Source organism: Vicugna pacos, chromosome 8, assembly GCF_048564905.1.
Source record: "Vicugna pacos chromosome 8, VicPac4, whole genome shotgun sequence".
Lineage (NCBI taxonomy): Eukaryota > Metazoa > Chordata > Mammalia > Artiodactyla > Camelidae > Vicugna > Vicugna pacos.
This window is the reverse complement of record NC_132994.1, coordinates 10,937,652-10,949,313: the sequence shown is the minus strand read 5'-3', so window position 1 is coordinate 10,949,313 and position 11,662 is coordinate 10,937,652. Positions and strand designations below refer to the sequence as shown.

The window sequence follows — 11,662 nt, the reverse complement described above, 5'->3', positions numbered from 1 at the left end:
TGTTAGAAGTTGTGAAAATATCCTTAATGACTTAATTACACATAACAACTACATTTTAACAATAATAGGAATATTATACATAAGCAACAGAATCAAACATTTGTTGAAAGACCATTTTAAACAGCTAATTAGTACTTTCAAAAGAACTTGACAAACAGGTTGATTATATGACATTAAAGGCATTAGGTTTACAAATGTTAAAAACTTTTCCCCTTCTACATGAGTCCCCTCTAAGACGATAATGATGTAAGTGAAACTATTTAAGAAAAAAAAGTTTTAAAAAATCGCATTTATAACCACTTACTTTAAATACTGTGTTGATAAAACAAGACTTCTAAGAGCTCTTCTGTTACCTGTTAGCATCTATTACATGGAAATCTTTTAAAATGTAATTTTTTAAATGAGCTGGACAATTAATGGTCCATTTTAGAAAATAACAGAGATAGACTATGTGGATGAACATTTTATAAGGTAGAGTTCTGTAGGAATATGGAGGGCATTCTCAACTGAAACTGGCTGATTCTAGTGTAGAAATATGACTCATAATCTTTTATACACAATTTAAAACTATTAAATTGAATTAATGATTATATTTAGAGATCCATTTAAAATGCTCATTTAAAAATATTCCTGAAAATCTTTTAAGCACAAGTTCTTCATATATTCAACTTAGTACGCTTCCGATATTTGGTAAGTTGCTAAGGAAGTGAGTTATTTTCACTAATTTCTACCTCTACTGAGTTCAAGAGAATTCCTAGTCTCCATAAATAAAAAGTAAATAGAGGAAATGCATCAGAGAGTTGGAAAATAGTTTCATCATGCTTCTGAAGAAACTTCTTGATTTCTTGGTCCTCATGCCCTATACCTGAAATGTTGCCTTCTTCAGTTTCCTTTTGAAGAAGTTGCTCCAGGACCCAGAACACGGAGAAAACATTTTCATAGCGCGTCGCATCGTAACTGGCTTGCACCTGCGGATAAACAAGAGACTCCTTTAAGAAAAATAGTGGTTGCAGCTCAGGTCAGAAAAAGCCAAATAAAGAGATTAAATTTTTGAACGAAAAGTAAATACTTGACTTATTTAACACGTTCCGTCTTCCTGTTCTTTTGATTGGGGTAGGGGGGCTAGAGAACAAGGGAGACCATTTCCTTTTTCAAAAACTTGGCAATCTTGGTAAATGACATTTTTTCCCTTATGGTTTACAAAGCTCTGAATCCCTTCTCTACACTGCAGCTATAATTGCTTACTGAGATGAATCTGAGAATACTCGACAGAGAATCTTACACATACCAAGTCTTGTGTTTGCAATTGAGCATTTCACCAAACTCTTCCAATGCCTGACACTCCTGTCAATGACTGTATGAGACTCTTTGGTGTCAGAATTTTAGGAACATGTTTCAAAGTATAACTCAGTCCTAAAGCACTTAGGGTTATGATCTGTAAGTGACCAGATGTGATCTCATCCTGAGTTCTACACAAGTCAGGGAGGGGAAGCATTAGATTGTGTGGAATCAGATACATGGTCACAAAAAAGACGCAGATGTTTCCTATAGAAGTTTTTAGTCATCCTAGATGGCTGCAAGGGAGATGAATCAAAGGGAGGCCTAAAAAGTGCACAATGGAAAGCAGAACAAGAGGGAAAACCGGAAGCATGAATTTATATCCATAAACTGGCTTTGTCATTTGCTTATTAAGAAACATGTTGGAAACATTCACCAAGTTTATCCACTGCAATAATACATAAATGAAGGAACATTCTTTTAGAGCCCAGAGGACTGCATCTCCAACAAGGTCGAACAATACAATAATTGACTATATACAGATAACTGGTACTTTGTTTTTCTTAATTGAGGTATAATTGATGTAACATTATATTAGTTTCACGTGTACAATGTAATGATTCAGTATTCATATTTACAGCAAAATGATCACCACAGTCAGTCTTGTTCACTTCCACTACACACAGTTACAACATTTTTTTCCTATAATGAGAAATTTCAAGATTGTCTCTCCTAGCCACTTTCAACTATGCCATACAGTATGATTAACTACAGTCACCATGTGGTACATTTCATCCCTATGACTTACGCATTTTATAACTGGAGATCTACACCTTTTGACTCCCTTCATCCATTTTGCCCCCACCCTCACTTCAGGCAACCACCAATCTGTTGTCCATATCCTGGAGCTCACTGGTTTGTTTGGTTTCTGGTCCTATGTATAGATGAGATCATAAAGTATTCATCTTTTACTGTTTGACTTATTTCATTTAGCATAATGCTTCAAGGCCCATCCGTGTTGCTGAAAATGGCAAGATTCCATTCTTTTTATGGCGGAATAATAATAGTCCATTGTATATATATGTATATACATATATACTTATATATATAAAGATATTATATATACAAAGGCGTATCCCTATATACGTATATACACCCAATATTTTCTTTATACCTTCATCCATCGATGAGCATATAGGTTGTTTCCATGTCAGGCTATTTGGCTATTGTAAATGCTGCTGCAATGGACGTAAGGTACATGTATCTTTTCTAACTAGAGTTTCAAATTAGTTAAGACTAACACTCAGAAGGGGAACTGCTGGATCGTATGGTAGTTCTATTTTTAATTTTTTGAGGAACCTCCACACTGTTTTCCATAGTGGCTACATCAATTTACTATCATTTATTTCTTGTCTTTTGATAATAAACATTCTAACAGGCGTGAGGCGATACCTCACTGTGGTTTTAATGTCCATTTCTTTGGTGATGAGACACGTTGGGCATCTTTCCATTTACCTGTTGGCCTCTTCAACTCCTCTGTCCATTTTTTAATTGCTTTTTCTTTTACTATTGAGTTATATGAGTTCTTTATGTATTTTGGATATTAACTCTTTATCAGGTATGTGATTTGCAAACATTTTCTCCCATTCAGTAGGTTGCCGTTTCATTCTGTTGATTTTGTTTGCTTTGCTGAAGCATTTCAGTTTGATGGAATCCCACTTGCTGACTTTTGCTTTTGGTGTCACATCCAAAAAGTAATTGCTAAGAACAATGTCAAGGAGCTCACCATCTATGTTTCTTCTGGGAGTTTCATGAGTGTATAGCAGGCAGAGTGTGTCCCAGTCCCTTTCAGTTTGCTTCGAGAATCTGACTTAGCTCAGCTTCCAGGTGGGCTGGGGTCCCTGTGGTGTCCCATTTCTCTGTATTGTTTTAGACTTTGCATTTTATTGAATTGATCTGTCTTGGGTTCCGCCTTTAGCCTAAAGGCTTATTCTCATAATAATTAATTGGATAAACTCTTTTGCCGTAAGATATTTACATCTCATAGAACATGAAACTGAAACGAACTTTTCTCTTTAAAGGCGGTATACACTTACCTTATTGCCTCAGCAGCCCTCTAGCTCAACGTGAGGAAAATGGCATGTCTGTGGGGGAGGCCCTTCCCGCAGTTCCCCAGTTTTATCACGCTGCCAGCTGCCTGCTCTGCCTAATCGTATGTTCAGACACTTTCTGAATTAGTGCATAATCTGAGTAAAAACTAAAATAAATGGTATTAAGGTGACAGCTGATACCCTTCTATTATATTTTGATGTGATTTGTACATCCTCAGTGTCAAATTAAACTGACCCTTCACCAGGGCTGGAAAATCCTCAACACAGATGGAACATGCTCACCTGGAAAATGCCCACGGGTTTCACCTCAGCACCTGCCAGGAAGACGACGAATCCCCGCACACGAGCGAGGTGGCTCTGACGTCCAACAGAACGCTACCCGTCTGTCTGTCTCTGTCTCAATCTCTCAGAACTGAAGGAGACTGGAGAGGAAGCTCCTATAGCCCCACGACTACTTCTTCTATCTATGCCGTTTTATGTAACAGGGGACCTTCAGGAGAAGAAATACTTTCCTGGATAGAAAAATCCTCATGTATTTTTGTAGGTCATTTGCAGAATTAAACATTTCTTATGTTTATTTTCCTATTTCTGAGTTGGGCTTGAGAAAGTCAAAAAATCCAAATATTTATTGAAACAGTGAACAACTATTAATATTTCTTTACATGCTCCAAAATTTGACTTCAAAAATTAGATTCTGAAGTTCAGGCTATAGACACAGAGTGCCAGTATCCTTATTGTTGTTTTAGCTGAAATTCAGTCAAGGTTAACTTGACATTTTAGGGAAGACTTACTGTCCTTGAAATATCCCAGGCATATCCCAGACATATCTACTTGCTTACTCCATATTCATTTCTTCCTCCTTTTTCACCAGCAGAACCCGTTTTGTTCAGAGTGATAATGGATCAACTAAAAGGGTGTATTTCCCAGTCTCTCTTAAGGCTAATTCTGGTCAAAGAGACATAAGTATAAGTAGCTGGGTGAGGTTTCTGGGAAAGCTCGCTAATAGCAGGCCAGATCTGGTGGAATGCACTTTTGCTCTCCCTCTTCCCCACTGTTCCTGCTGGGAAATACAGACGCAATGCTTGGAGGCCCAGTAGCCTTCTTGTGAACCTGAGGATGAAGGCCACCTATGGATCGGTAGAAAGGGCCAGATTCTGGAAGGCACCGTACAGCGGGATATACCCGTGTGGGATGGCTGTCCCTTCCCGCACCATGCCGGGGTCCCCTTCTTCCATTTTCGTCTTTTAAAATCGGAACCATGAGGCTTCATCTAGACAGGAAGGAAACTGCTAAGTTTCCTTGGTCTTGAAAAGGTGCTGCCTTCTGCTCTCTGACACAGAAAGAACACAGATGCCTAAAGCTACAAAAACAGTCACATTCCTTGGCAGCTGTTAAGGTAACAAAAGGTGCTGTACACCTGAGGTGGGGCTCGCAGTTTGGATGTCTATATTTAATGCTGAAAATATGAAAATGGAGCAGTTCATTAAATTCAACAGTTTGAGAACTTCTGTGTGTTAGCCAAGGCAGTGCAGAAGTGCAGTCTGCACTTTCAGACAGAAGCACGCTGCTATGGAAGGAGTGAGAACACAAGGCAACATTTTCCTTATTGCTACAAATGCAAGAGATGTAGGAGAGAACTGGATCATCACAGGGCAGAAAACCAAGTCAAAGAGTACAGGTGCATGACCTAAATGTTCAATTAAATGTTCACTGAACATACCCCTGGCTCCGTATTCCGCATGCCAGATTTTATTAGAAGCAATAAGTAAGATACAATTAAAATCAGTAGTTTCTAAAAGAATGAATTCAATACAATAAAGGAAAAGGTCAGTTGTCACCATGATGATTCAGTGAGAAACGTAACCCTAAGTTTTAATACCTCAGCCTTGTTCTGTCTACTAGAAGGCAGGAGGCCTCAGTCGAGGGGCTGAGGGGGATGAAGCTCCCCCATCTCAGCAGTTCCCCACGCAGCCTGCAGCCTCGGAAGCACAGGAGGAGGCGCTGAAGGAGCTGACAAAGGAGCTGGGGCTCAGCCAGGGGCCGGTGCGACACTGCACGTGACCACGCGGCCGAAGGTAGGAGGGCCACCTGCCGACTATGTGTGATGCGTACAACATACATCTCATACACACACACACACACACACACACTCAATGAACTATGGTTGCAACAGAAGCACACACTCACTTAAAACCACTTCTCCTACAAAGCTGGTGCATGTCCTTTTCCTCTGCTGCACCCTGGGTGCTGGACCCAGTACCGAGGGAGTACGAAGCAAAAGGCTGATCAGAGCAGAGTGCCCTCAGTTAGGGGAGACTTCCTAGAGATGAGTTGTGAGCCAAGGCTCAAAGGGAGTGAGGGGTATGGATGGGTGAGTCATCTTCGGATCAAAGTGCCAGGGAGAGAAGAATAAAAATGATTCAATGGGTATTAATCCATTTTGCTTTATACAGATAATGGTACAGTTACCTGCCTAAAATGCTGAATTCCAGACAGTGGTTCTAAGAGGCTGACTAATTTGTGAGTTACTTAGATGAAAAGTCCTAAACTATTAAAACTACTAACATTGGGGATTTGATATTTGCCTTGTTTCCTATGGAAAGTAGTTTAACAAGTATGCAAGATTTATACATAAAAATATTAATGAATGGAATATACGTTAACAGAGATATTTTTAAAAATCTGTCATAATTAGCCTTGTTTTAAAATGATGCTTTTCTCATTAGCCAATTTTGCCTACTTTTCTCAAATCTGTTTCCTGAGGCTGGATATTAAAAACACAGCACAGGACCCCAAATTTTCAAATAAGTATTATCTATTACCTTTTATCATCATCATCGTTATGGTCTTCCTCAAAGTAAAGATCTAGTCCCTATCCTTAAGGTGCTGTGCACCCAGTGGGAGGCCACTGGGATTACTTACGTGCTGAGCTGTGGCCAGTTGTGGGATGCACCTCCAGGCTACTGTGAACTGTTCGTCTAGAGACATGGAAGAAACTGAGGAACACCTTTATCTACTTTCCTCTGCCAGAAGATCTTTCATAGATGGTAGCAATCTAGCAGACACTTCCTTTTTGCATAGAAGGGTGGTACCAGGAACCTAAAGGTAAGATGACTGTTTTGAAGCCATTCTGACATCAGAAGGCCCTGGAGGTGGCAGACGTGTGGGTTGGACACGGCGTCTCACAGGATATATACAAAGGCCCGGCTATCCTAGTGTGAGACAGATCAACTTGGTCAGACTACTCGAGAGGCAGGTTGGTAAAAATAAGTTTGTAAGCAGTGCACCCTTTTGGTGACTAACTCAATAACGTCATAGATTAAACCCCAGGTGCTTTAAAATTTTATATTTGCACAGTTCTCTGAGGATAGCGCCTGTGGTCTGACTCCTGTCCATCACTCTCTTGATCATCAGAACAGCACATTGGTGGACAGTCCCACATCGATTTTAATTCTCAGATCTCTTCACATAAATAATAGAGAGTTCCTGATCCAGGGACTCAGCATTTCTTTGTTCTATGAGATCTCCTGAGTCACCTTTAAATAGCTTTACCCTGCTTCCCCTGGGCTTTCTTAGCATCTGTGCCCTTAATTCTGGGGCCATCAACTCCACTGAGAGGAACTTTGTCATTATTTTATACTAAAATGTTAAACCTAGTCTCAGGCTGGAAGTGCCTTTTCAGCATTCGCAAAGCAAACAAACTGATCATTTATTTGTCTGGACTTCCATCACAGTAGTCCTTGACAGAGCCGTATAAATAAACCAGATGATTTGGTTCTTACTATAAGAGTCTGTTAAGTGAAGGAACAGGCTCAGAGACTGGAATCAAAGCAGCTAAATTCTTTAAGGACTAGTTTAGCTCGAACACTTAGCACTTCACAATGGTATGCTTCTGCCTGCCGGGCGCTCCTCTCTCTCTCCCTGCAGTCCTACTACAGGCATTAATTGGGTCCCTTCACGCCCGTACCCTCTGCTGAGTGCAGAGGATGCAGAAGCGAGCAGGACCCCTACCTATAGAAGGACTCCAGGTATGCATCTAGGGAAACAAAGAAGTAGGAAAAAACGCAATGCGGGGTGCGTGCTCTCAGGGCTATAAGGAACTGTAAAGAGAACTGAGTCATCTGGTGGGAGAAGACACGACAGGACAGGAAATGAGCTGAGTCATGAGTGACGATCCCGCAGACTCACTTCCCCCTAGAGGGCACGGCAGGGTTCCTTTGGACAGATGACTTCGAAGTTATTGTCAGTACAGGTAAAACATCTGTTTGGCTACTACCGCAGGGCCCTCTGTCTCTGGCCGGCCAGCATGCCCGGAGGCGGGGGAGAGGCAGACTGCTTAAAGCGGGGAGGGTAGATGTCCCCAGTCTCTGCAGTAACCCGCTCAGCAGTGTCCCCACCCCTCAGCCTTCTCAAAGGCAGCAGAACCGGACTAGACGGATTGGTGTAAGCCATCAAGGTCACATCAGGTCTGTGTGTTAACAAAATCTTAACAGGACCATGTTTGGTTCCATGAGGCCCACAGTCACTTAAATGTCTGACACTTATCTTTCTGAAGGAAGGCACGGAGAACAAGAGAAATCATGAAAGGGGAATTCTTGGGAGAGAATGCACGGCTCCACTAAGTGAAGCCATCCCCACTGTGCAATTAAGATGGACCTTGAGTAGAAGAAACCAAAGCTGGTGAAATGTCTGGTATAAATAGAACAGAGACCCAGATGGCCATTATTTATGGAAAACAAATGTCTAAGTAGCCAGCGAGTAAAATCAACAAGAAAGCTTCTTTAGGACTCTAAGGAAAGTTTATCCAAGGCAGCATCAAGCCCTTCCAACAGGCAGAAGGCAGGGCCAGGTCGGTTGGAGTAGTGGCTGACATTTATTCAGATTCAACCTCAAAATGTAATATCTGGATCTGATGTGAAAAATGACATTAAAAGATGACATATTCACTAATACAACAAAAACCCTTCAAATACTTCAAGAGAGTGGCTTCAGCAAGAAAAGAACAAGTATTTTGTTCAAAAACTTTCTGTAATCCAATTCATAATGTAAAGAAATACAGCAGTTTCTTGTAAAATGCTCCACTTTGGGGGCATAAAGCCCACTGCTCTTGATGTCTCACTTCCAAACATCAAGCATCTTGGAATGTGCAGGCCCTGAGACAGAGAAATGGCCACCACGGATCTGTTCCTGGTGGCCTGTGCACGAGACTCTGCAGGAGGGTCACTGATCCTCACTCACCTCCTCTCAACTCCCAGTCAGCCTGCTGGTAACAGGACAGAGGAGGGGGTGCTGCTGCAGGACAGGAAACGTGAGAGTAGAGAGCAAAGGAGGAGTTAGAGAAAATATACAACTCAGACAGGAACATCTCTGGGGCTTTTCAAATGGAAAAGGACCGTGATATAATTGAAGAATATGCCTTCAAGAATGTAACTAATGCAGCACAATTCCAAAACCGATGATGGTTCTGAAAAAATGTATAAATGATGTTCTGAAAAATGATGATGGTTTTGAAAAATGTATAAATGATGTTCTGAAAAATGAAGGTGATTCTGAAAAAATATATAAATGATGTTTGATTCATAGTTTCATAAACTAAATTTACGATAGCATTCTCTTAAAATGTTGAAATAAAATTTAAGAAGTATCTTACTCATGTGGAAAATCTTCTTACACAGAATGATTTTTCTAGTGATCTTAGATGATGTGATATACCATCAAATAATATTACTTATTTGAGTCTAACCTAACGTGTTCCTGGGCATTCATTATTCACAGAAAATTACTATGGTACAGTTATTCTTAGAAAGTATACTAGAAAGTTTAGTAGTAGTATCTTTTCAAAGATACAAATTTCAAGAAAACTCGTAGAAAGAGTACCCAACCTACATATACCACTTACTTTAGGAGATTGTGTATATATGCACATACATATGTATACACATGCATAAATACATTTAGTGGGGAGGGTATAGCTCAAGTGGTAGAGCGCATGCTTAGCACGCACGAGGTTCTGGGTTCAATCCCCAGTACCTCCTCCAAACATAAATAAATGAATAAACCTAATAACTTCCCCCTCAGAAAAAACAAACAAACAAACAAAATATTTAAATCTGTGTATACAATTGCATAAAATTAATATGGACATAATTACTTATTTTGATGATCCATGAGGCAGCAACAATGTTTTATATACATAGTCTTGAAGCAGTTATGGAAAACCCTGCACAGGCTTCCATGAAAGAAGAACTTCAGTCTAAGGGTGTATTATTTTTCATAAAAGTGTAGTAAAAAAATTCAGTAAGCACGTATTATAGAATGAAGAATTTGTCTGATCTTTATCCTTGGAACTTCCTGAATGAAAGGAGTGTCTGTTACTCCTGGTATGCCCTCGGCTCATGCCTGAGATGATGCTAATGAGATGAGTGAGCACAGGGGTTGGTCACCTGCCGCACCAGCTATGTAATCAGAAGATTGAGGCTTTCTGCCAGCCTGACCTCTGGGGAGGTGGGGGCTAGAGATGGAGTTCAACCGCGTGGCCAGTCATTCAATCCATCACATCTACATAAGGAACTCCAACAAAAACTCTGGAAAATGATGCTGAGTGGAGCTTCCTGGTTGGTGAACACACTGATATTCTAGCAAGGTGCTGCACCCCGATTCCAGGAGGAGAGGGCATGTAAATTCTGTGTTTAGGACCCTCCCAGACCTTGTACTATGTGCCTCTTCATTTGGTGGATCCTAATTTGTATCCTTTTTATAAGTCGAATACTTTCCTGGGTTCTGTGAATCATTATAGTAAAGTGTCAAACATGAGGGAGGTGGAAACTCCCCGACATTTACAGCCAGTTTGTCAGAAGTACAGATTCCCGAACTGGTGGCTGGCACCTGAAGAGAAGGTGGGGTTTATGTCTTTTTGGGGTTTATGTCTTTATCCTGTGGGATCTGCACTGAGTCCAGATGGCTGGCATCAGAACTGAACTGAACTGGAAAACACCAGTCTGTCTTGAAGTTGAAGCACATTAGAGGGAAGTACATAAAAGATCTAAGAAAGCCACAAGCACATAAAAGAAATTTCACAAGATTTTTCCCTCATCTTTCACACTTTTGCTTTAACTGAGGTATAACCAACATTTAACGTTATATTAGTTTTAGGTGTACAGTGTAATGATTTAGTATCTGTATATATGGGAAATGACCACCACAGTAAGTCTAGTTAACACTCATCACCACACATAGTTACAAAAAAATTTTTTTCTTGTGATTTACTGTCTAAGCAACATTCCAATATGCAATATGGTATTATTAACTGCAGTTACCATGCTGTACATTACATCCTCATGACTTATATATTTTATAACTGTAAAATATATAAGTCCTGTACCTTCTGACCACCTTAACCAATTTCACCTACTCCCCAGCCACTGCCTGCAGTCTGTATCTATAAGCTTGTTTTTTTTTCTGTTGTTTTTGTTACCATCCATCACCATACAGTTGACCCCCTTCACCCTTTTTGCCCACCCCAGTCCCCTTTCCCTCTCATAACCACTAATCTGATGTCTATATCTGAAATTGTTTATATTTTATTTTTAAGTTAATTTTTATCTTTTAGATTCCACATATGAGTGAAATCATACAGTATTTGTCTTTCTCCATCTGATGTATTTCACTTAATATCTTCAAGGTTCATCCATGTTGTTGAAAATGGCAGGATTTCATTCTTTTTAATGGCTGAATAGTCTCACATGTATTCATATACCACACCTTCTTTATCCATTCACCATCCATCAGTGGACACTTAGGTTGTTTCCATATCTTGGCTCTCAGGAATAATGCTGTAATGAACAGTGGCATGTAAATATCTCTTTGAATCAATGTTTTGTGTTCTTTGGATAAATACCCAGAAGTGGAATAACTGGGTCATATGATAGTTTTATTCTTAGTTTTCTGAGTAATCGCCATACTGTTTTCCACAGTGGTTATACAAATTTACAGTCCTTCAAAAATGTACAAAGATTCCCTTTTCTCCACATCCTTACTAACATTTGTTATTTCATGTCTTCTTTGAAAATAGCCATTTTAACAAATGTGAGATGATCTCTCACTGTAGTTTTAATTTGCATTTCCCTAATAATTAGTGAGGTTAAACATCTTTTCATGCCTGTTGGCCATGTGTATGTCTTTTCTGGAAAAAAAAAAAAGTCTATTTAGAAAATCTGCCCACTTTTTACCAGATTTCTGTTGTTGTGTTGTATGAATTCTTTATATATTTTGGC

At 39.9% G+C, this 11,662-nt stretch overlaps 1 protein-coding gene across 2 annotated transcripts in view; it reads right to left on the bottom strand.

Annotated features, from left to right (window-relative positions):
* The window catches only part of MEI4 (meiotic double-stranded break formation protein 4), a 143,252-nt gene continuing 131,590 nt past the window's right edge, over nt 1-11,662 (bottom strand). For both annotated transcript variants that reach the window (XM_072966281.1, XM_072966282.1), the window contains exon 5: nt 1-968. In XM_072966281.1, the coding sequence (XP_072822382.1) occupies nt 699-968 (270 nt within the window). In that variant the 3' untranslated portion in view covers nt 1-698. The remainder of the gene's footprint in view (nt 969-11,662) is intronic.